The 24,256-nt window shown below is 44.5% G+C and overlaps 2 protein-coding genes across 4 annotated transcripts in view; both read left to right on the top strand.

Annotated features, from left to right (window-relative positions):
• Positions 1-24,256, top strand: part of LOC119464074 (lipase lipl-1-like) — a 236,414-nt gene that overhangs the window by 113,458 nt on the left and 98,700 nt on the right. The window lies entirely within an intron of this gene.
• Positions 11-23,715, top strand: LOC119464076 (toll-interacting protein B). Of its 3 annotated transcripts, none has more exons than XM_037724899.2 (8): positions 11-88; positions 5,887-6,063; positions 6,981-7,114; positions 7,779-7,827; positions 9,137-9,289; positions 12,403-12,496; positions 13,167-13,306; positions 14,743-23,715. In XM_037724899.2, exons 1-8 carry the CDS (start codon positions 41-43, stop codon positions 14,860-14,862), a joined length of 915 nt encoding a protein of 304 aa, XP_037580827.1. In that variant the 5' UTR covers positions 11-40; the 3' UTR covers positions 14,863-23,715. The 3 variants fall into 3 exon arrangements, with proteins under 3 accessions (XP_037580827.1, XP_037580826.1, XP_049511841.1); XM_037724898.2 differs by lacking the exon at positions 11-88 and adding an exon at positions 442-674; XM_049655884.1 differs by lacking the exon at positions 11-88 and adding an exon at positions 4,625-4,771.

Genomic DNA, 24,256 nt, shown 5'->3' with positions numbered 1-24,256 from the left:
GGCTTATAGACTTCTTCAGATCTTGCCGATATAAACAAACATGGCGTCTGCTTCAGCGGATGCGCGGACCGCGGAACGAAGAAAACAGGTAATTACTGCTTTTATTTCCCTCCACGATACTTTATGACACACCAGTTAGGATTGCGGCTTCGTGACTCGAGTTGAGATCTTGTCGAGATTGATTTTCCGATCGCTAACGTCGCCCCAGCTGAACGATCCAGCCCGCCGTACGGGAGCGACGTGATGTCATCGGCCCCGATCACATGTCCCGTGCAATAGAAAACGTAGATTCATTTATTTTTGTCATTCTACCAAGATTTTTCTTCTAGCGCGTCGTAAAAAAACGTGTTCGGCGCCGATTTCGGTGCGCCTACTCCTCTCTCTCTCTCTTTTTTTAACGACCTCGATCGTTGTCGTATTTGGTTTGCGGTGCGCGTCACCTGTGTCAGCGCCGTTTCCGCCGCAGCACAATTCGTCGCACACACCTACACTTTTTTTAGAAAGGTGTGCGTCATTCTGGTCTGTCAGTGTCTGCGGCGCAACAGCGTATGGACATGATTTTCATCCCCTTCATCTTTCCGATCGGCGGCTGCACGTCGGTACGTCGCGCGTGGCCGTTCGCCGAGAGGACCCGAGTGACGAGATACGACGTCTACCAGTTCCCACCGAACGCGGTATGGTACGGTTCGAGCGCAAGACGGACTACACGCTTGCGTTCGCACTACCGATGGTGTATGTGTGTACAATGTGTGTATGCATGTATGTGTGGCGCTGCGCCAAGAAAACAGCCGGTCGTGTCAGCTGCTCCGTTTCCGGCCCTACTTGAGTTCGACGCACTAATAACTCATCGAGTCAAGTTAACTGTATCCGCTCGATGTCATAGTTGCGGACGAAACGGCTTTTCAGACGACACCCCGCTGTTCCGCGGTTTGCGTAACTCTGTCTGGCCCTCGACGTCGTTTGTTCTAGAGACTTTTTCTTTTTACTGCCTCGACGCCGTCGTGCGACTCGCCGCGTTGTCAACGCGAGAAAGAGTGTGCTCGAAGGACGCGGCTAGCGCAACTACTGTTGCGACGTAGCGGTCGCGCAAATTTGCCACGGCTATCGCGGCGACAATCAGGGCGTCGCTTTGGCACTGATAGATCGCCGATGAAGGCCTTCTCTCCTTCGGCTGTAGTTGACTATCAATTAGCCTGCTACAGAAGTACCTTGTGCGACTCGATAAGTGCCGTCGTGTGTGTATGACAGTGTTCGCAGAATCATTTAACTGCCATCACGTGTCTGTCTCGTTAAACATTCAGTCGTTTCGTTATATCTGAGGCTTCGAAACACCCCGTTAAACAGCGGGCATAAAAAAAAAAAAAAAAAGAAAGTGTTCGCATTCCGCACTACCGTTATACCGTATGTTGCCGCGCGTAACACTCCGACCTGCGCATAAACGGCCAACCCGGTTTGGGCAGGGTCGGATTTTGTCGAAAGCGTTAAAGGGGCGTGTGATGAGGGCTGCGACGTATGTTTCGAATCCAGTTACGCGCAGAAATATACGGTACGCCCGCAGCCGAGTCTGCGTGCGAAGCAGATAACGGAGCGAGGAAAAAAAAAAAAAAAAAAAAAAAAAAAAAAAAAAAACGACGACGCTGTCGGTGCGCATGCTGTCATTCATCGAGCATCTCTGCCCTGCGCGTACCTAAAACTGCCGTTTCCTCTTCCTCGGTCACGTGACCGGTCACGTGTTTGCCACGCGCGCGTGAAGCGCTTTATTTCGGTTACTCCCTTATCGGCCCCGCCACGAGACGCGTCTGTTGTCGGTGGTGTCCGGCGAAACCTTGCACCGGGTTCAGACCGTCGTTGCTGCGATAGCGAACCCCGATGCGGATGTTGGGGGGTGCACGTGTCTGTGTGTTGCTGGAAGACGAGCTGTTTGCTTGTTCCGCTCGGCCGTGTATGAGCGCGTGTGTAGCGATACTTACGTGGCGAGGTCATCGATTCACGTGCAGGAGCGTTATCTTCGGCGACCGATGAGGAAAAAAAACACAAGAAAATGGATATAAAGGGGGAGGAGCCCGGTCAGCTCGCGCTGCTGTTGGGGATATATCTAGCGAGTGATGTTTTTTTTGTTTTGTCTCCCGTAGAGAAGTGTTATGGATGTGTACAAGGTTTTTTTCATCCGAGATTCTAAGCTGACTATAAAGAGCAATGTAATACCAATTTAGACGTGCAGTTTATTCATTCAAAACTTTATATTCATTCATGTGGCAAAAAAATTACGGGTTATTCTGGAGACATTGAAGGCCAAGTTTGCCTTGCTTTAAAATTTTCTGCTCATTACGTTACTGCGGCCAGGTCTGACATTTTGAAACAACGATAGTGTGGCAATAAAATATCTTTCAGGTGTTTCCGGGCATTCGTGCTTGCTTCGTGTCATCCTTTTGCATGCAAGAAGCTCGTGGTAGAGTTTTGACGACTTCAAAAACGCAGTAAACTCTCGTTATACTGAAATTGCTTAATTCAACCCGCTGCTTAGTGGTTATAGCGTTGCAACCTTGAGCTAAAAGTCGCAGGTTTGATTTTGGCTGCGGCAGGTGCATTTTGATGGTGGAAAAATGCATGAACGCTCAAGCACTTCGATTTAAGTGTACGTTAAAGAAGGCCTCATATTCAAATTGTAGTTCAGGCACACAAAAAAACAGATAATTTGAAGTGCACTAGCATTTGATTCGGCTTAGTACAGATTGGCAAGGCCGGAAATCTGCACAGGACGGCCTGGTGCAAGATACACAATCACTCTTTGCGTTTATTACCAAGCCGCGGAAGCAAGCAAACGTCACTCCACCAGGTGGCGGCAGCTCCTTGGGGCTAACTGTATCATGTAATGATAATCCACTGGCGAGGCAGCTGCACACGGTTGCCAGCAAGAATTTTGTCACTGTCATATCGTCACAGTCGAGTACTTGTCTTTGTCTCAGTTGACGTTTTACGAGCACCCACGTTGTTGGCAGTGTACATCTCGTGTGACTATGACTCTCATCCAAGCCACTGTGCCTTTGACAAAATACTGCTTATAACAAAGTCAATCACATGTACTTCGTTATGTAACGAGGGTTTACTCTGTGACAGCACTCCTTTAAATTAAAGAATGACATTGTGTTGCCAGAGCGAAGCAGTGTGTAGAACAGATAATTAATGCATTGAGTGCACATCGAAGAAACCCCAGGTGGTCAAAATTAATCCGGAGTCCCCCCACTACGGTGTGCCTCATAACCAGATTGTGGTTTTGGCACATAAACCCTAGAATTAAATTTTGTAATTTTAACAGATAATCAGCCGTTTGAGTTACAAAACACATGAACAGAAGTGAAACATAGTCATGTTATCCATGCCATTGCACTTGGCATAGAAAGAGTGCACATGAAGTTTTATTAGTGTTTGTGGCTGGACGATATTGCAGTAGATAATAAGAGAACAAAGTGACATTGAGCAAGCCATGCAGTTGAATCAATCCTTCCGTTGCACTCCAAAACAAAACAGATATCGAGAGAAGCAAAACACAGTTGTGCCATTGCTCCGGTATTGACAGATTGTACGTGAAGCTTTATTGACACTTAACCTCAATTGACTCTTCGAGAACCAGAGATATTAAATGGCTTGATAAATCACGCAGTTTCTTAATTGTAAAACAGGATCTCGACAAAAAAAAAAGTGCCATTCGTGTAGTTACAATTCATAAATAAGCAATAGTTGTTAGAAATCATACGGGTAAACTGGGAGATAATAGCCTCAAAGTAGATTCCAGCGGCTCGTCAAACGTTAATGTTATTTCTAAAGTGGAAATATTTCTCCGCTTTCTCATTCTCTGAACAAGCTTTACTGGCAAAATATCGGAAAGAGTTGGGTTTCGAGATCACACTATACTGAATAACTGTGCCAAGACCTTCTTCTTATATCTAAGAAAAGCTTAGCAATGAATATTTTAGTGAAAAGGTGCGTTAAAGACCGGTGCAAGGGTTTGCCATGGATGTGGACTGCCCTCGCTAGCCAAGGCAAATCCACCAATGCGATCAGTCTGTTTTGTTTTCGTCAATAGCAAAAATGTGAAAGCTAGAAAAGAAATAAAACGAAAAATATACTTTGGCTTTAATAAATATATATTTAATAAACACTTTCGGCAACAAAGCACAGCCCACCCGACTTGGCCTGCATTATGAAGCTGTTTATCATAAATAGTTGTGCATCAAGGACCTGCACAAGGACAATACCACCAACACAGTAGCAAAACAGCACATACAAGCACTTGTACGGCCCGTTTCATTTCTGTGTTAACAGTATCATCTTTGTGCTAGTAATTGTAGTGCAGCAATTTTTGAAGATGTTTCAATAACTTGCCCAGCATCTGGATATTCTGAACGGTTTCAGTTGACCAAAAACTTTCTTAATCCATATTATTTATCAATTTTTTTTTACTTAGAGTGGAGGGAATAATGGTGAGCCTAGAAAGGAGAAAAAGCCATTGTTTCTGTTGCAGCTCGGCTGCTCTCCAAGTATCTGTCATCGGCGACATGTGACGCAGTTGAATGCAGAGCCTGGAAAGTTTTCTTGTGTGGCCAAACAATGAAAGGGAGTCACGGTTATGTGAGCAGATGCAAAAGTGCTTCGGGTTAAACCTTGAAACATTGGAAAAACTTCCAAACGTCTCTTGCATTAAGCAGTTTTTACAGCTGTGCTGTATTAACTGAAAACTTCAGTTTCCATGATGGGACAGTCGCGTAACATGGTAGGTAACATTTTCACAACACAATTATAGGGGGCACTAGAGAGAGAAATGCTAATTCAGCATAGACCAAGTATTCTTGCTAAACTATATCTTCGTTAATTTTGCAGCAATAGCTGCATTACTACATGAGAAAATTGTCAAAGCTCCCATTTTCGAAATTTCGCGCCGGTGTGTCGGTGACATTGCAGATTTTTAAAGTGTGTTTTTTCGAATTTGAACGCTTTTGGCTGAGTGAAAGTTCTTAAAGAGTAAGTTCTTGCTTAAGTTATTCAAGAATGAACTAAGCCTCTGACCAGGCGCTGTCATATAGCTTAACAAGTGTCTTCGCACATTAACAGTGGCCTTTTTGTAATTGGACACTCCAGGTGAATTTTTGTTGTCTCCATGATGTTCTGTATATATATATATTATCTGTATGCTGTATGTTCATCTATGCCGTATATGCAAAGTAGATGCTATACTGTTGAACCGCCAAAGTTGCTCAGACCAGATCTTGTATTTCTTTTGACTGAATTATTCCTTAGAATTTTTTAACAATCACAGCATGCTAACAAAAGTCGTGAGGCATTTCACACGCAATGCGTACCGTTTATCTTGAATCTTCAGCCTGTCAAAAAAGTGATTTAACTTCACTGCCGCCATTCTTTACGGTCAGCACAGTAGCACCCGTGCTATGCCACTATAGGCCCTACACAGCTTAAAAGATGTTTAAGCGTGCCATAGATTTTAACACACCCACTTATGTCACATCCAAGTATACTAAGAGCACCGTCTAAGGAGTTCAAACGCAGTGCTATACCTTGCTATTGCTGTCAGTGGTTTGTGCGAAACTGGCAATTCTTGCGTCATTTCCTGATGCAGCTTGCCTTATTTTTCTCTCTTGTGGCCCTCTAATGAACCACAGGTAGTTAAAATTAATCTAGAGCCTCCCACTACGAAGTCTCTCATAGTCCAAGTATTGCTTTTGAATGTTAAAACTTATAATTTGAAGTACTCGCAGCCTTTCGAGCAGCTGTTGTGTAACGGGACTCGATTATGAATTTGTCTTATCTGCAACTTGCCCAAACCTCTCCTACGTTATTTGAAGTTACATTGGGCTTTCTGTGCTGTTGCAGCTGCTGGTCGGTGAGTTGCCCGGTGACTTCCTGCGAGTGGACACGACGCCTGCCTCTGGCACGCCTAGCCAGATCTCGGTTGACGAGCAGACTGCCATCGCACTTCAGCAGCAGCTGTCAGGAGCGGCGTTCACCACTGCCCAGGCTGTTGGACGACTCAGCATCTCTGTCATACAGGTGGGTCACTGTGAGGAGTAGTAGACCCATCGGTGTAGTGAAGATGCTCACACTTGAGCAGGTTATGAGTATTCCTTTCAGGCATTGCGTACACAATTGTAGATGCCAAGATAAGTCCTAGCAATTCAAAGCAGTGATGAAAATAATTATGCTTGTGATGATTTGCATGCATCTTAAGGTGGTTATGAGTTTAACTGTTCTCCAAAAATTAAGAGGAGCCTTGCAAGACATACTGTATACATGTTTTGCTGCGACGTGTATGTGAACGCATAGCGGGTCCTCTTTTGCTGACTTTGTCAGAAAGGGATTGCCACCTGCTGCAATTTCTTGCCTGGCTGTTAAAGTAAACTGGTGCGTGAAACAGTCGACATTGCTCCCACACCTCAAATATGTTTGCGAACTTCAATATAACTGAAATTCTTGATATATCAAAGTATTTAACTTTTTATAACTTATGGTCCGTAGAACACCATGTATGTAAAAGGATGGTAGCAGGGGAATTTGGGAGAGGGGGGGGGACGTGTGGTAACGTTATCAAGAGCATGCCAGGGGCCTTGCTGGTGTGCGTCACATTGTCACGCACACCATCACATTGTCACGTAGACTGGCACGCGTAGAAAGATGAAGGATCCTTCTAAGTTTGTCTTCTCTTGTTTGCCTTTTGTTCATGCTTGATGAGCTGTAATCTGCAGCACGTCTCTTGTCGTAATGCAAAAGCTATCGCTTGCAAAGATATCAACCGAAAATTGGTTCTGCCAGGAACTTTTTAAGCGAGCATGCTACCTATGTACCCTTGGGAAAATTTAAGAAGCTTTTTGCAGGTTTCTAGGAAATCTTTTTTTGGATTTAAGTAGTTTAGCCCATAGCTAAAAAAAAAATTGGAAGCCTCAACTTCAGCGCTTGTGCTGTTTGTGCAGGCAAAGCTGGTGAAGAACTATGGCGTCACACGGATGGACCCTTACGTGCGGATTCGCATTGGACACAACGTGTACGAGACACACACGGACTACAACGGTGCCAAAAACCCTCACTGGAACAAGTTGTTCCATTGGTAAGGCCTCTTAACCATTGGTTAGGCCTCTATTGGTTGGGGCTCTGCCAAGCATGAGCTGTACTCGTCATAGCTGTTTGCACCAATATTGCCAAGGACGCGCCGTACTCGTCCAGGCCACAGCTGCTTCACTTGTCGTAGACGAGCGGCGCTTGTCAAGTCACCGGCGTTGGCCATTTCATTTTCGGTGCTTGAAGATATCCTTCCGTGCTTTCGACTCCTTTTGCTATCATCTGTTCACATATTTACGCTCGAACTATGCACGTGTGCAGAAGGAAAGACTCTTTCTTTGAGCAGATGTCTTCCATTGATATTTCAGGGGAATATTAGTGATAAACTGCAGTTATATTTCTCGAATGTGAATACAATGCATAGTAATTTGCTTGAGTAAGACAGTAATTGGTAAAATTTGTAGACTTTGTTCTTCGCGAAAGATTTTGACTGTTACAGGGTTAAAGGCCAACTGCAAACAAATTTTGGGCTGCATAAAAAGCCTAGTTTCAGAGAGTGTAGAGCAGCTTCTGTGCATAATTTTACGTTCAAATTATGAGTGGATGTGTCGCAAAATGTTGACAAACATAGGCATTGTTGTTACAAAAAAAAACGATACATTTTCATTGCAGGTCTTGAATGTGAAGTTGAAGAATTTTATCTTCTTTTTCAGCTTCCTCTCGCCGGGCGTCACAGCCTTCCTCGTAGAAATTTATGATGAGGTAAGCATACAATTCCACTTTGGACCCTTCTTTCGGCAATGCACATGGCACATATATTACTGCGCATAGTACGAGCTATAGCAAACGAGCAGTGATTGGAGCTTGCATTAAGCTTGTTATTTTCTTTGATGGATAGGTGTCGACCCAGTAACGATGGTACAAGTTATGGTACGCAGAGACAGGTGGTCATGGTATACTCCATGACCACACGCTTGTGGTTTCTGTGATGTGTACGAGCAAGCTATGTACACGAGTAAGGAAAGACGGGAATTGTGTTCATTGCTCCCTTGGAGTTGGCTGCACCTCATGGTGTCAATAAATGAGCAAGCTCTGTACTCGCTGAAGTGAAGGACTCCCCCGCAATGCTCCCACTTATGTTGTTCAATGTTTATTCCCAGTGCATGAAATTTTCATTAAGCGAGGGACCCATTTCAGGCCTGGCTCCTACACAAGTGGTAATCAAAAATATGATAATGTCGTAGCTTTGTGTGCATACACTGCCTGTACACAGCAATCCAGAAGTAACTGAAGTGTTGTGGCCAAGCAGTTTCATTATTATTTCTTTAAGTTGTTTTTTTATAGTGGAATCATATTATTATTGACATGCGGCCATATGAATTACTGCAAGATTGATGTTGGCAGCATATCGAGACCCATGACCGGCATAATCTGGGAGTAGATGAGAAGCTAGGAAAAATAGGCCTTATTCAAGTTGCGTCTTCTGGAGCTTTTGAACAGTTGTCCAAGACCCACTTTCCTGCGCTGGTTTTATCAGATCTGTAGAACGCTTCATAGACATGTGCCCGCTACAGTGCATGGCCACTTGTGTGTGATCTGAGTTCATACGGTATAGAGACCTGCGTCTTTATTCTAGCAAACCTAAATGAAGATGCCCTACCGCTTCTTTGTTCTAGCTCAAGACCTCAAGGTCAAATTTTTTGGCCCTTATCATTCATCAAAGCAGTTCGCTTCTTTGATTGCCAGGTTCATCCACGGAAAAAAAAAAAGAAGAACCTAAAATAAATGTGCACCTTGCATTGCTGCAGTGACGTGAACTTGTTTCGTCGCTTTTGGTAGCTAAAAATCTGGATAAACCAGGTAAATGCCACCGGCAATTATTTTTGTTAAATGACGCAAGAAATTTAATGTTTCATAATTTGAGTGAAAAAAAAAAAAGCAGCAGTGAGTGCAAAATCTTCTATCAGAGTTGTTGGAAAACGTAGGTCACTGTATGTTGAGTTAGTGTAAGAAAAGTGAAAAAAAAGAAAAAAAAAAAGATGATCTCGGTATGTGTGTGGTGGTTGTGCAGTGTGCTTTCACAGTTAACGAGAAGATAGCCTGGGCACATGTGGTCATCCCGGAGGCTGTCTTCTCTGGCCAGACCGTCGACATCTGGCACCCGTTGTCGGGTCGCCAGGGTGAGTCCAAGGAAGGCAACATCAACCTTGTCCTCTCCTATCAGGTGCGTGCAACAATGAAAGTGCCTGTGTGCGGTTCTGTACTGTTGGGCTGAAATGAAACTGTGGACGGGGTGAAACAAAAGAACACCTCTTATGTTTAATTGCTCGAATTTGATACGCATGATCGTGACACTATCGGGTGCACTCTATATAGCCTTAAGTGCAGCATCTGTCACGCACACCGTTATGTACACTGCCACACTGTCATGAACACTGTCACATATACCGTATTTACTCGAATCTAACGCGCACTTTTCCGATAAAACAGGTCCAGATATTGCGTGCGCCTTAGAATCCAGTACGACCTTAAACCTGCGTTACCATATAGCCGTCGGTATTTCAAGATGGCCACCTCGCATGCGCTTCGAGCCTAGCTATACTCTAGCCTAGCTACCGTAGCTTCCTTCATGTGCTGCAGTACACGTCCTTAGGCATTAGTCTACTGTCTGTCTTCCCATTTTTTGCGTCTGCTCTATCAGCATAAAGTGCCGAGTTCATCATGATGCCACGTTTAAAAGGAAAGTGATCATGTCTGCGGAGACGTACGGAAATCGGGCCGCATCACGGGCGTTCGGAGAATCCGAAACTTGCATACAGGACTGGCGCAAACAGAAGGAGAGGTTTTTCGCTAGCAAAGCAACGCGAAAGGGTTTCAGTGGACTGAAGCAGGACGTATTCTGTGACGATCCACTTCGGTGATACGATCGCCTTGGCCCTATCTTGAAAGCGATCTGCGATGGGGAAAGTACGCCGCGCGCTGTGTTTTCGCTGCTTAGATGTTGCGTTGAAGCAAGAGGTTAGCATGAAGGTCAATTTGCTCGCCGTGCTTTGTCACTCCAGGGTTTTGACAGCGAGTTTCCGCGGTCAACAAGCGAGATGTGTTCGTTTGCTTGTGTGCACTACACTGTGCTTTTTCATTTATTTAGTAAGCGAATGTTTGCAAGTTTATACGGCCGATAAAACTGCTATCATTACTTCGTATAGTGGTCTACTAATTTGCTATTACAATCGATGCTTCGCTTTGGGCGAAACTGCGACTTTTTTTATTCTTCGCAACTTCTGTGCATCGGTAGGAAATCTGATTTTCCAAATGACAGAAAGTTGTATTTCTGTTGGAAAGCATGAGGGCAGCAGTACTGTAAAGGATGTGTTTCTTTTTTTTTTTTTGGTCACGTAAAACGGGTGCGCGTTAGTCAAGGGCACGCTTCAATCGAGTAAGTACGGTACTATCACCCAGTTGTGCATGCCGTCCAGCACACCGTCACATTGTCATTTACACTATCTACTGCCATGCACACTGGAAAATGTAGAAAGATAAATCACCTTTCTGAGTTTGTTTTCTCTTGTTTGCCATTTGTTAAGGCTTGATATATAACCAGCTTCCGCATGCCAGCCTTTGTAGTAAAATTAGTTTCCGTCTCATCAGCCACTTTTTAAACCCTGACGTCAAAGAATTTGGTGTCGAAATAAGCAAAGGCCTGCTTCATTAATTTCTTTCCCACAGCACCGCCGTGTACCTGTGATGCTGATCTATTATTGCAACTGGATTTTGTAATGCGCTGCAGTTTCTCGCTTCACTTTCTCAATATGAACCTTGCTTACGAGAACCTAATGCAAAAGCGAGACCATTTTATTTTAGCTTAGGGTACTTTGGTGGATGGCCGTTACCCTCACATTCCGTTATTGTTGTGTGCATTGTTAGTAGCCCATAGTATTTTTACCTCTCTTCTTGCCTTTCAGCGTTATGGTGGATGTCCTCTAGTAAGTTTTTTCGTGGGGACTTGAGATATTATATTTAATATTGTTTAGTATTGCCCCAACGTCCCTGTGACAGGGCAGTGGCGCACCGACGGGGGGGGGGGGGTTGTAACCCCCCCCTGAGGCCGACTTAACCCCCCTCTTTTGTTTAACCCCTTTTCTTTCTTTGCGCATTTGAGTACTGCAACTAAGATGTAAGACCCACCAATCGTCGCACACTCACAAAAAGCGAATTTTTATGACAATTTCCCATGAAGAAATTGAAATTAGTGCTATTTAGATGGTATTGGCAACTGTCAACCCCCCCCCCCCCCCTGGCAGAGAGCCTGGGTACACTACTGTGACAGGGCGTTACGTTGACTGGGGCATGGCACTTTCCAGTAACACTTGATGAGGGCTAGTTGGTTCTTGAGCGAAGGTATGAAGTAACAGCGCGTTAACAAGCGCTGACTGCCAACGTTTATTACAAGAAAACCAGCCTTTTATACATACTCAATATACATGCGCACATCAAACAATCGCTAATCACAATGTCAAGACTTTATTTCTTTCTTTTGTGTCACCTTCGATGCTAATCCAAAAGGCCTCTAAGCACAAGTGCCATGTTTTTTACAATGGTCAGCTAAATGGCTTATCCGTTCTTTACGTTGTTGCTTCGATCATTATTGTCCATTTCTTTCCCACAGCACCGCCGCGTACCTGTGAGATGCGTGCTGACATGTATTATTTGCAACTGGATTTTGTAATGCGCTGCAGTTTCTCGCTTCATGTTGGGGAAAGCCTGCATCTCTAACCTTGCCAGCTCAAGATGAACCTTGCCTTATGATGAACCTAATGGCAAAAGTGAGACCATGTTTATTTTAGCTTATGATTTGTACTCTTGGTGGATGGCCGTTACCCTCACATTCCGTTATTGTTGTGTGCATTGTAAGCAGCCCCATAGCATTTTTACCTCTCTTCTTGCCTTTCAGCGTTATGGTGGATGTCCTCTTGTAAGTTTTTTCATGGGGACTTGAGATATTATATTTAATATTGTTTAGTATTGCCTCAACGTCCCCGTGACAGGGCGTTACGTGACTGGGGCATGGCACTTTCCAGTAATCTCTTCTGTGTCTAATGAACAACATTTCTCCGACACATTGTCAAGGCAGACGTGTGAAGTGAAACTACTTCCAGCTTTTCTCTGTACCGAAGCCATGTGTCTCATGTTGTCTAGATAAACACCCGCGCACTGTTAGAGTGTACTGTCTTGTGATAATGTCGCTTGGAAATGCCGCTCGGCATGTCGATTTCATTCCAAGAACAGTGCTGCCTAGGAAGTCGCTTCTTAATGGGACATTCTTTCCCACCATTCCAGGCAATTCCTCCGGGATCCCTTGCCGCACCGCCTGTGGTTCTGGTCAACACACCCTACATGATGCCGGGTGTGGTGCAGTACCCTGCTGCTGCTGGTATGTGCAGGCCTGTGAATCTTCAAAAAGAAAAAGTGAAAGACAGAAGTGTAATGAAATTTGCTTTATAACTGTAGAAGTTGGCCGGGCCACGGCAGCTAGTATTTCGTTTCGGGTGAAATGCAAAGACGCTCGTGTACTTGGATTTTGGTGTACATTAATAACACCAGGTTGCGGCAATTAATCCGGAACTCTACCCTGCGACGTAACCCTCATAACCTACTCTGCAGTTTCGGGACATTAAACCCCGCGATTTAGTTTATTCAAGATTTATTTAGAATGGTATGAACAGGCACTCGTCTTTAGTTGCACAGGGGTCTGTTGCAGAGACACATTCAGAAAGTTTTTCATTGCTGTTGACAGCACTTTCTCTCCGTCCTTTGATTCTTTGACGCATGCATGGCTGTGACGTGTGGTTTGTCTGAGCCAGATACATTTGCATGAATGAGCGTTTGGTGCCATTGAATAGAGCATATGTTTACCGTGACCTGGATTGCAATATTTGCCCCCAAATTGCCCGATCACAGGTTCTCTTCCTGCGATACTGTGGAAAATGTGTTTTAAGCGATTTTACTTTACTTAAAATAAAAGTCGTTGCTTTTGTTTTACTAGTTGTATGCTTGAAAATTTTTTCGATGTACAAGTACCAAGTTTCCGGTCTCTGTTTCAGGCTATGTGTACCCACCATACACCGTGCCCGTCGCACGACCTGGCATGGTGGCTCCCGGTCCCGGCTTCAATCCGGCATTGCAGCCAGCTACTCAGCAGCTGCCACCACCAGCCCCGATCACCGAGGACGACGTGAAGCAGGTGAGGCAGAACAAACTGCAAAGCAAACATGTAGATCGCTCAAGTCGACTGTTGGACCTAAAAAGCCTTAGAGAATGTCTGGTTGGACATTGGTTAGCATAATTGTTGACTGTGCTACTTTAGAAATTCCTTCGATTATGCGTACTCAATCACTGGAACTTAATTTGCTGTTAAGTGGTGACCTTTCTTTGCAACCCTGCATGAGTGGAAGAGCAGGTCCTGTGGTTGTCATTCAAACAGCTTTCACATGGTCAAATGCATAATTATGCCGGATAGATTTTACATGTTAAAGGTAAAGAAACCTCTGGGTGTCTTTACTGTAACTTTGGTTAATCATGCACATCTTTTAGGGCACGGTTTTCCTTGCCTGTCCTTGTTCCGGAATCCTTTCTTTTTTTCTTGCTCGCTTGAAGCGTGGTGAATGTGCAAATGCGTGTTTCAAGTGGAAATTCTAGAAGCACTTTTCTTGCCATGATGTATGCAAAGGAAAAGCCATTCGATTAACTGTAATGAAACTAGTTGAGTAATTTGCCAGCCTGCCCCCCCCCCCCCCCTCACCTGTCGTGCATGCTTCATAGCATTACTGCGATCGAGCTGCTCACCCTTGCACGCTCTCACTTGCACCCTGCAGCACGTCTGCACGTGGACCATGACATAGTCATGCAATGCGCCGTTTGCAAGCAGTAGCTCAAGCATTTGACCATCTACATCCGCGGAAATTTCCCTGTACTTTGCCACTGAAATTTCATTATACTGAAATCGGCTATAAACACACCTCACACAGCCCCTTGAAATCCTCCACCAAGGGCCCTTGCTACCCGCTCCTCCATCCCTCCGCTCAACGATGTACCTCTGCAAGTCATGCAACGAATGCCCATGCAGCTGTGTTGACTAAAGGGCAACATCACTCTCGCAGAGATATGCATTGGATGTGCGAGATGCGTATAGTGGAATATACTGCCGTAGTGTCCAACGCGGGACTGCCTGCGATGCCTGTTGCTAAATCGAAATTGCTAACAATGACACTGCCGCTTTCCAGTCTTTTCTTCTGCGGTCGCTTTTAGTCACGCAGCGCGCAATTTAAAAGGTACGCTTGCAAGCAGCAGCTTGTAATTCAAGCATTTGACCATCTACATCCGCGGAAATTTCCCTGTATCGTCCCGGTCTTCCTTTGCGGTGACACTGAAATTTCATTATACTGAAATCGGGTATAAACACACATGGTTATATTGAGGTTCTAAGTACAGGGTGTTCTATGGACATGAAGTTGTAAAAAGTTAAATACTTTGTTATGTAGAGAATTTCGTTAACCTCAATAAACAAAATTTGTTATATAACCGAGAACCTCAATAGAACAAACTTCAGTATAATGAAATTCTTTTCGACGGAATACTCTGGAATTAAATTTAACTTATGTAACTGTGTGTTCAATGCAGGTTCAAGAGATGTTTCCGGAGATGGACGCCGAAGTGGTCAAGGGTGTCCTAGAGTCCCACCGAGGCAACAAGGATGCAGCTGTAAATGCACTGCTTTCCATGAACGATGCCAGCGCTTAGACACTGTCCTGTACATAACAATTAAATGAAAGAAAATTTGGCCTGACAGAAATCTTAACCCAAGGCTGGAAGTAGCCAAGTCTTAAAGGACCCCTTTTTTTGTAAAGGCTTTTATGGAGCACACTAATGACAGAAACGACGCTGGTGGTGTTTTATACCTGTGCCATACGGACGAGTTGAACGTCATTAAGAATCTAGGTTAATAAGTTTTGTAATAACTTTATATCTAAGGTTGCTGCTACTACACTGGCATTTTTGAAGACATTAAATGTCGGGACATCCGTGGAAGTTGGGACGGCGATAGCTACAGTGAATGCAGCAAGTTTGTTTGCCAGTTGTAATATCGTCAGAAATGCTACTTGGGGAGGCATAAGTTCGAACAATGCCACTAAAACGTTTCATATTTATGTATAGGCACATTTTATGTAGAATTGCTTCAGATTGATCTTGTAATCTGTGTGTGATGAGTGGCCGCAACTGCTAATTTTGGAGTGAGAATATGCATTCGACAAAAAATGAGTTATGAGAACGCTTTGTGGGGCAAGTGGCATTACGTTTTGATGCCATTAAGTATGCCCATGTGGCACCATGCAACTGACATGAAACTTCAAGGCGTTTAGCATGCATGTCCGTGTGGCACGGGTATTAGCCACAGGAGTTGTCTGCGGAGGTTCGTGCGACATTTGTTGAACAGTTGAGTGTATGTATAAAGTGTTTAATCAATGTTACAGATTTACTGGCTATGCTTATAAAAGGGACTCGACGCGAAAGGGTTCTTGAACTTGGAGTTTAGTATATGAGGCTCCTCAGTTTAAGGAGACTTAACGCTTCACTAATGCTCCTTGGTGGCTTTTGCGATGAGGAGCTGCTTGAGGAACACATGTGTCAGGGGTCTTCTGCAGAAGCTGAGGGTGCGACATCACAAAATGTTAGTTCTGGCTTTGCCAAGGAGCACTGTTTGAGTCAATTTAGTGCCGGCACTGGAATCGGCGCTGTACCGAATATAATGTAAATGGAAGATGGCTCATTCGTGCGAAACTTCATCTGGAGGTGGCATTTTGTGGCGCATGCATTTAATGCCACATTTGTGACGAGGGGGCAATACTTGCCTGTTTAGACCAGAATAAATCGAAACTGTGCAGTCGCGTGCACAGACTGCCAGAGAACAGACGTGGAATTCGCAGGGACTGGACGGGTGGTGCCCCCTCTCACTCTAAGGACAAACCAAAGCACGATGTTTTCATCACAGCAATGACAGATGGAGCCATCATTATATTCCAGCAGGTTCTCCCGAGCGGTTGTGGAACTTGCGCAAATGAAATAGCGGCACCACTTCTCACTGTAAAAGCAAATTAAGGGACATGCCATCTTTTGTCCTAACAAACACAGATGGCGCCACTATTCTGTTCTCGCAAAATTTGTAATTGCCATCGGGCATCACAGTGGGCAACGTTATGGCAGACGCCATGTGTTGCCCTGACAAACATAGATTGCGCTACTGTTAAATTCCCGCAAATTTTCTATTTGTCGTCTGGCAACGCTGCAGGCAGTGGGTATCACTGATTTATGTTGCACTGAATATGCAAGTATTCATTGAAACGAGGCATTAAGTTGCGTCCACTGTGAAAAGCCACCTCTGTAGGAAATTTCAGCCAGCGCTCTTGCTGAAAGAGTCCCCATTTATGCAGGATTAGATACAGGAACATTTCTCCTAGATAATGTGTCATAATTCTTTTTCACTGTTCTTTCTGTTGCAACGCTACATACTTCTCGTTTCGATCAATGCTCGAAAAAAGTGTCTCACTTTACTTTTCACTTGCCTCGTAGAGTGTTAAGATTCACACACTGACACTGCAGGTTAATCAAGAAGTAGTTTGTTTTGGTTGCAGCCCTGCGGATAAGATTTACTTTTCTTTGAATGCTGTGCATTCACTTGTTTAACATTCACACTGTTTAAGCAGCTTCCGCGGGAATTCAAATATACTATGTATACATATGCATTGAGCAAGTCTTCAGCAAGATGCTTGTCTTTTTATCTATATGATTTACTTTGAGTGTGTTTAGTTCGCGGGCCCAGTGCATTTTGCGAGAGTCGTCAAAAAGGGCATGTCGGGTGCTGGTGCTTTCTTGCGCGTCTGTTCCATTTGTATTGCTTGCAGGCTTAGAATGCAAATTTGGGTGTTGTGTGAAAGCTGTTTTTTTTTAGCACTTTGTTCGAAATGCACGGATAGAATTTCAGGCTGCTAACTTTCACTTCGATCACTAATGATCATGCGTACAAGTGTTGTGATGTCTTGCATAATTTCGCTGTAGATTAATATATTTGCACAAATATAATGCGAGTTTTCTGTTTTTTTGTTCTTTTTGCTTAATAATGTGCCATAAATTTTTGCTTATAAGTGAGCCTAGAGCTGTACCCAAAACCATGCTTGATATGAATGTACTGGTTAAGTAAAAATAACTGATAGAATTATCAAATGGCTTGCACTCACCAGCTTTGCAATTATCTGCACACATCAGTTTCTTTCCTTCATTAAAGGGGCCTGAAGCACATTTCCTCGAAGCCTCAAAAGCACCTTTGAGCAGGTGTGGTACCTCCCAGTAATATATTACCAAAATAATTTTTCAAGAAGACCTACCGTATTCTCCGGTCTATAAGCCGCACCTTTGTATAAGACTCACCCCCCCCCCCTCCTCAAAATGGTAGTTTTTCCGGAAAAAGAAACATATATAAGTCACACCGGTGTATAAGACGCACCTGTTCGTTCGGTATGCGATTTTAAAAAATGACAGTGACGTTTCACTCCGTGAACTTGGTTCATGTGCAAGCGTATGGGTGCCACATTTCAGGCGAATTTCTGCCGTCGTGGTTGCCGCCATGTTACGCCTAAAGTACAAGGGCGGTAACATCGTGCCCGTGCGCCGTGTGCTGTATGTGCAAGTGAAAGCGTGCGACAGTGACCCGAATCGTGCACAAAGAAGGAAAGCGGGAAGGCAGCGCGGGAGGGAGAAGGGGCGGCGTGTATACTCTGGTAGCAACTGCATAGTTTGCGCAGAGGCGCGCGCCGTATCTTGACGGTGATCTGTAGATGCGACGACTTCGGGGTCGGTTGACTCGCAGTTGGCCTGCCGCTGCTTGCGTTGCTGCTCCGTCGTTCTCGCACGGCACCCGGGAACTCGATCACGAGAAGAACCCGGTAACTCGATAGTGCGCACAGAATCCGTAGCAATTAAGTCAACCAGCACGCTTTGCGTGGTCATAACATCGAATCCCATTTTGACGGCAGTTTTTTCGGAAAGAAAACGGACATAAGTTGCACCGTTCTTTAAGACGCACTGACAAAAAATTCTGAAAAAAACGCTTCTTATACACTGGAAAATACGGTAATATGAGCGTAAACACTTTGAGTGTGTAACTTACCTTCCCATTCACCCTCAGTGTCCTCCGATGGCACCGATGGTGATACCCCGCCTACAGCACTACAGTGCGCGGGGTTGTCGCAGCATGCCATGGTGGCCGTGGTGTTGCACTACGTAGCAGACGCAGCTACGTGTGGCTACACACAGCTCTAAGTGCACAGCAGGGCTGGAGTCTGCACTCGTGTGCTGCAGCCTGGCCATGCTATGGGGTGCAAACCGGCTTTGACCTGCACGAATAGTAGCCAAATCTAGATTGTGCACTTTGTAGCGCTTGTTACGAAGCTCAATACGAAGCACGTCGAGCCAGCAGCGACCGGGAGTGAGCGCGCCCTGGTGCGCATTTCTTGTGGATGCTAATCCTATTCATCGCAAGGCATGGCAGGCATAATGTACATGTGGTCTAAGCTTAAGTTTCGCGTAGTTCTAGGCTAGTTGAACGCTCCCGACTAATTGAAATTAGCGAGTGCTGACGGCCATGACACCCCAATAGACAATGTGGCCAAAGTTTAATTCCCACGTGGCCGAGCACGGCCGAGTGAGCAGACGACAGTCTACTTGCACTTCTTGATTGATGTCAGCAATTAGCCAATAGCGTTCGTGTAGGGGAATCTGCTAAATCCCAATACAGTAAAACCTCGTTAATTTGGAAAATCTGATCATTAGGACTCGTCCTCTGGTTCCGGCAGGTGTATTCATTATTTAGTACCATCAAACTCTCGTTAATTCGGACAACTCTCGGTGAGTGCGGAGCGCTGCAAATGTGCTATGCAAAAGAGCAAGAACGGTGCTACCGTCTAACCGAAATGAAGAGGCGGAGTACGGATCGCCAGAGGCACCAGCGGAAATCGTACGTTAATGACAGCAACGCTAGAAGGCTTCGTCCCTGTTTGTGCCTTTAGATCCTTTATTGCGTTTACTGGCGCGTATAACACCGCATCGTCCGCATGCTTCATGGCTGCGTAGTCGCCAACCATGATTGCATCGATATAGCGACTGCTGTTTAGTCTACAGCGGCTGCGGCTAACAGTAGTTTCGTTTGACTCGGTGTGCGCTTTGGCCGCGTGCCTTCAAAACTGCGTAGTCGTCATCCACGATCGTGTCAATAGTGACCCCGGTTTCGTCCGCAGCAGTTGCAGCAAACAAAGTAGTTTCCTTCCAACTTTGTGCAAAGCTGTCGATGATGAAGAGCACCAGCTACATTGCAATCGACAGATGATCTGTTGGCGACCAGCTTACTGGCTAAAAAATAATTGGGATTTGCGCGCTGTAGTGAAAATGTCTCAGGTGAAGACACACACCTCGGCCGCGCTGCAAAGGTAGTCGCAAAGCCTTCGTCGTTGCCAGCGCTAATCAGTAATGAGATGACGAGATATGCAGCTTCCGCACTGCTTTTGTGCAAAATAGGTACATTATTAGCCGGTTCATTAAGTAAATGAAAGCGTGTTGACGTAGGAAGGATTTGTTTATTGTTTTCTTGATACCCTCAATAAATTGACATTTGGTTAATGCGGAAATTTTTTTGGTTCAGTGAAATCCAAATGAACGAGGTTTTACTGCATACCGCAGCCCCGAAAAGGGTTAGGAGAAGGTTTCTGTGGAAAAGGGAGCGTTTGAGAAAAAGGTCTCTTTGCACTCCGCTTGCGAGCCCCACGCATCACGCATGAGTGTAAAATTTGGCTGATATGTTTAAAGCAGTGTATCCTATCTGCGGAATGTGTTTTTTCACGTAACTCAAGGGGTCGTTCAGGACCCCTTTAAAACCTTAGCTGCCATTCACACATGCAGCATTAGATCATGTTGCAATCGTAGCAACATACTTTTGTTTTTGTTTTTGAAAACTCGGATATGCTTGTGCAAATACTGTAACATTGACTTATCTGTAACAAAATCAATTCCGAGTAATCTTTCCTCCGGGCTAGATTGTTCATTGCCTCTGTGAAGTTAGCAGTTGGAACCTAGGCATGGGCCAAGGATTTAGAAAAAAAAACGAATGTCTTCATCTGCCTTGATATGTTGCTGTAGAAATAGTGGTGGTCATGGATCAGTGGCGTTCGTGGACCAACGAGACCATTAGCAGTTGCTGTTTTGCTTCCTTTGCAACTCGTTTCTGGTTCATACTCGGGTATGATCTGGGTCGATATTCTTGGGTGATCACTTTCGGAGTTAGTTTCGCTTTCGTGAGGCTTGACACTGGACAAGTTCGCGTATACGGCTGACAGCATTTCTGGGGCCGTGCCAAGAGCGCTGTCAGCTATATGCCCCGGCATGTCCAGTGCAGAGTCTTGCGAAATCTTGTGAAAGTGAAACTATCGCCAAAAGTGATCGCCTGAGAATACCGCCTACGGCCCAGAATTGTGGTTCGTTCTCAAGTTCAGAAAATATTGATGTAGAATTATATACTAGAAATCCTAGCAGCCTGAAACATTGTATTGTGCAGTTTCTTGTTTCCCTCTGCATTTGAAGATTGTTATTTTCTTTTGGTAATGCTGTCTTCAAGGTTGCAAGAAAAAGAAATTTGCGCATCAATATCATCAAGCATGCCTGTGCGTTGCAAGAGCTTGTGGGAAATGTACCAAAGAGCGATGCTAAATTTTTCACATGGTTGTATGGGCGACGTTGTACACTAGACATTTTCCGTGGTTTCTTGTTAAATGTGCTGGTTTTTCCTACTTACAGTCTTTGTGAAAAGTATTGAAGCCACTGTCCCTGTAGAAAGTTTGTTGCTTTGTAGTTGCAGAAATTTAGAGGGAGGCTGTTGCTCATTACAGTGTGCTTCCAAGCAATGTGCAACTTGACAACAGGATCCTATGATAGATCAGATCTCTCGTGGAATAAGTGGTTTCGAAACTTTCGGCAAAAACTGTAGTGAAAAGCAAGAGTCCCACAAAATGCGGAGTTTTGTCGCTGCGTTTGAACTTTACTGCTTCGCTGGCTGAATTAGTGTGCATTTCGAACACTTGCAACAGTGACGACAGGGAAGTTTTCAAAAATGTTTGTTCTTGGCATGCAATGTGTGAGGATTATGGCTATTTGAGTTTTATATCATTTCTTGTCGATTATAGAAAATGTTCACATCATGTGCCAATGTGTGTCTACCGTGAAGGCATGAAGTAATTGGAGAAAGATGAGTTTGCGACAGGTGTGCCATGTTTGCAAATGTTTGAAACATTGGTTGCTGGCTTCATAGAACATGGAGAGTATAAACAGCAGTACTATTATGTTGTCAAGAAAGGACCAAGGAACACAATCGGGCAGTCTGCTTAAATGTGCACTGCAATTGCGATTTTTCACTTATCAACTTTGCAGTCATGCACATTGCAGTCCATCTATTGCACTACCACATTTGCCAATGCTGCTACATGCTACATACCACTGGGTTCTCCAGGACTGAACATTTGCATTTGCCGTTCCAAGCGCATATTGTGCATAGGGCGGTGCGATTGTCTTTGCACATGATAACACAGAAGCTAAATCCTGATGTTCTAAATGACGCTTTTATTGGAAAATTGGAATGATAGAAAAGAAGAACATACTTTGAAGGTTACACTAGCTGCCAACTCTTGAGATTTGAAATTATTGGTTGGTTACCACAGCACAGCAATGCTACGTTAAACAGTGGAATGAAAGACTTGCCTTTTAGAAGCCTAATTTCTATGATGCAGCTTATCTTGAGTGGTTGCAAGCCTTCTTTGAGCAGGTACTAGTCACTGGATTTACACAAACCCCTGCTTAAAGATTGCAGATACCATTCATTACTGTGCTCCTGTAACATCATGATTTTATAGTTCGTTGAATGTTACTTTAACTAGATTGCATTTGTATAGGCTTATCTGAGAGTGCGCTGCATGCTATCACTTGGCTAAACATAGCATTTAGCTGCGAAGTATAATTGAAGTTTTGTTTTTTTATAGGAAGGCATTGGCTTGGCTTTCTCTCTTCTCGCAAATTTTTCGGACCAACATTTTTAAGTGGCTTCATTGATGTAATCTTCTGGTTTTCCCACATGATCTTCTAATCTTCCTTAAGATGGAGATCACTCAGAGTATATCACACGGCTGCCTGTAGCGGAGACCTTTTTTTATTATTATTGAAAGTGTAGGAGCTGCGTTTTCTGTAACACAAAAGGGAAGTCAGGTGCATTCCATTTAACTTGTGTGAGCTGCATATGACAGTTTAATTCTAGCAGCGAGCTGGAAAACTGGAAAAGACAGATTTGTTTTGTAAAACTGGCCGAGTCAGGCTCGTTTTAAGCGGGCCATATTGAGAGGACAGGCCAGCAGCTGCTACGCGACAGCATCCTTCAGGGCACAAACACATAGTTGTTGCTAAGCCATACACATCTGTGTGGAGTATTTCATGCTAGACATGCGGTTTGTTGCTGTTTTCTGCGTGACCTGTTCATTGTTGGCATGTCGAGTTAATGAGGTGAAAAGCAAGGCTTTCAAGTTCTGCCTATAGACAAGCTGCATGTTTGTAAGGGGCACAGTGAAGGCAAATAGAGCTAATGACTACGTTGCAGAAGAGCAGACGGCACTGCTCTTCCTAATTGTTGTTTACTGCTTTGAAAATTCCGTAGTAGTAAGTTTAAAAGTATGTCAACTTTTAAACTCGGGAAACCGATTAACTTTGCTTGTGGGGAAAGTTCATGTCATTAGAGTTTGTGAAATTTCATTGTGTCTGCAGTGAACAGGATGGCAGTGATGCCATGCTATGCAGCTTGTCTATAAGTGCCTCTTAAACATTATGCCTCTCTGCCATCCGCTGGATCTGCCAGAGTGCTTCATGAAGCATGCCATAACGTGGCAGACAACATAGGCAGATCTCACATGGTATGCTGTCCTAGATCAGTGCCCCGTGTGTCTGGCAACAGTGGTTGTGTGCAACCTGGCCACCGAGATTATCAGCAGTGGCAGCACAGGCGCGGGTTCTCGAGGTCTTTCTTTTTTTTTTCTGAGTAGTGGCGAGCACGACTAAAATTTATCCGACTGGAGTGCCGATCTTGGACGCCATGCGACACTTGATCTGCCTTTGTGGGATAGCCGTGTGCTGACGCGGGCTACGAATGTTATCTTCCGGAGAGCACAGCAGGCAACGGAAAGGGAGTTAAATGCAGTTAGCTGACTGATGCAGTAACCTAGAATCGGTGAGAAATGCATTTCAGAGTTTTTGATGTGTGTGTGACCAGTGTGGTGAGCGTTTGAAGGAGCTGGTCCGAATTTGCGGTTCCCTTTCGGTTCCACTGGGAATGTGGGTCAGAATGAGGGGTTGGTAGCAGTGCCATCTGATCTGTGCACTGGCTGCACAGGGAGAATATACCTCGTTCCTTTTGGCAGAAAGATTGTGTATAATTATTACTTGTGTCTGGTCTTTTTCCTGTACAACTGCTGCTTGGTGGCAATGTGATAATAAAGACATTTCTTTCTTATCGGTACACTGTTGAGTGTAGATTTGTCTTGAATTATTTGAAAATTTCTGAATTGTTTCTAGTAGTTTAATACTGCCCTGAGAAAAGCGCTAAACTATTTACTTACGATGTTATACTTTTTGTTGACTAGTGCATGTAGAAGTGAGACTTGTCAGTGAGACTTCTGACATCAATGGATTTTATATGAGCAAGATGATAAGGCCATAGGGAGACAAAGAAATCTCTTGAAACGTCTTTGGAGTGTATACGTACTAAATGCAGAGGATGACAAAATGCAAGACCAACAATGCTTTGTCCAACTATGTGATGTTGACACGCGAGAGCAGGTGTGAAATTATGTGGTAGTATTTAGTGGACTTTCTTTCAGCAGTAGGCAACGGCGTGCGGTTCTGGCAGCCGCACGCACCGAAGAAATCGTGAGAAATTAATGCAGTTGGACTTTAGCGTCCTACAAAACTGCACAAACATGTTGCACAAAAAGTGTGCAGTTGGCGAATGAGGCAAACATCTGCAACTCCTCAAATAAAATTTTGCGCCTAGCGGCAGCTC

The sequence above is a fragment of the Dermacentor silvarum genome, chromosome 9, assembly GCF_013339745.2.
Source record: "Dermacentor silvarum isolate Dsil-2018 chromosome 9, BIME_Dsil_1.4, whole genome shotgun sequence".
NCBI classification, from domain to species: Eukaryota; Metazoa; Arthropoda; class Arachnida; order Ixodida; family Ixodidae; genus Dermacentor; species Dermacentor silvarum.
The sequence above is the reverse complement of the archived record's forward strand: the minus strand, read 5'-3'. Positions and strand labels throughout refer to the sequence as shown.

Bases quoted from the DNA above. Each gene is read 5' to 3' on its own strand.
- LOC119464076 (XM_037724898.2), top strand. From the start codon at position 549: ATGGACATGATTTTCATCCCCTTCATCTTTCCGATCGGCGGCTGCACG. The intron at 12,497-13,166 runs GTATGTGCAGGC...TCTCTGTTTCAG, and splicing joins GCAGTACCCTGCTGCTGCTG to GCTATGTGTACCCACCATAC. The intron at 13,307-14,742 runs GTGAGGCAGAAC...TGTTCAATGCAG, and splicing joins CCGAGGACGACGTGAAGCAG to GTTCAAGAGATGTTTCCGGA.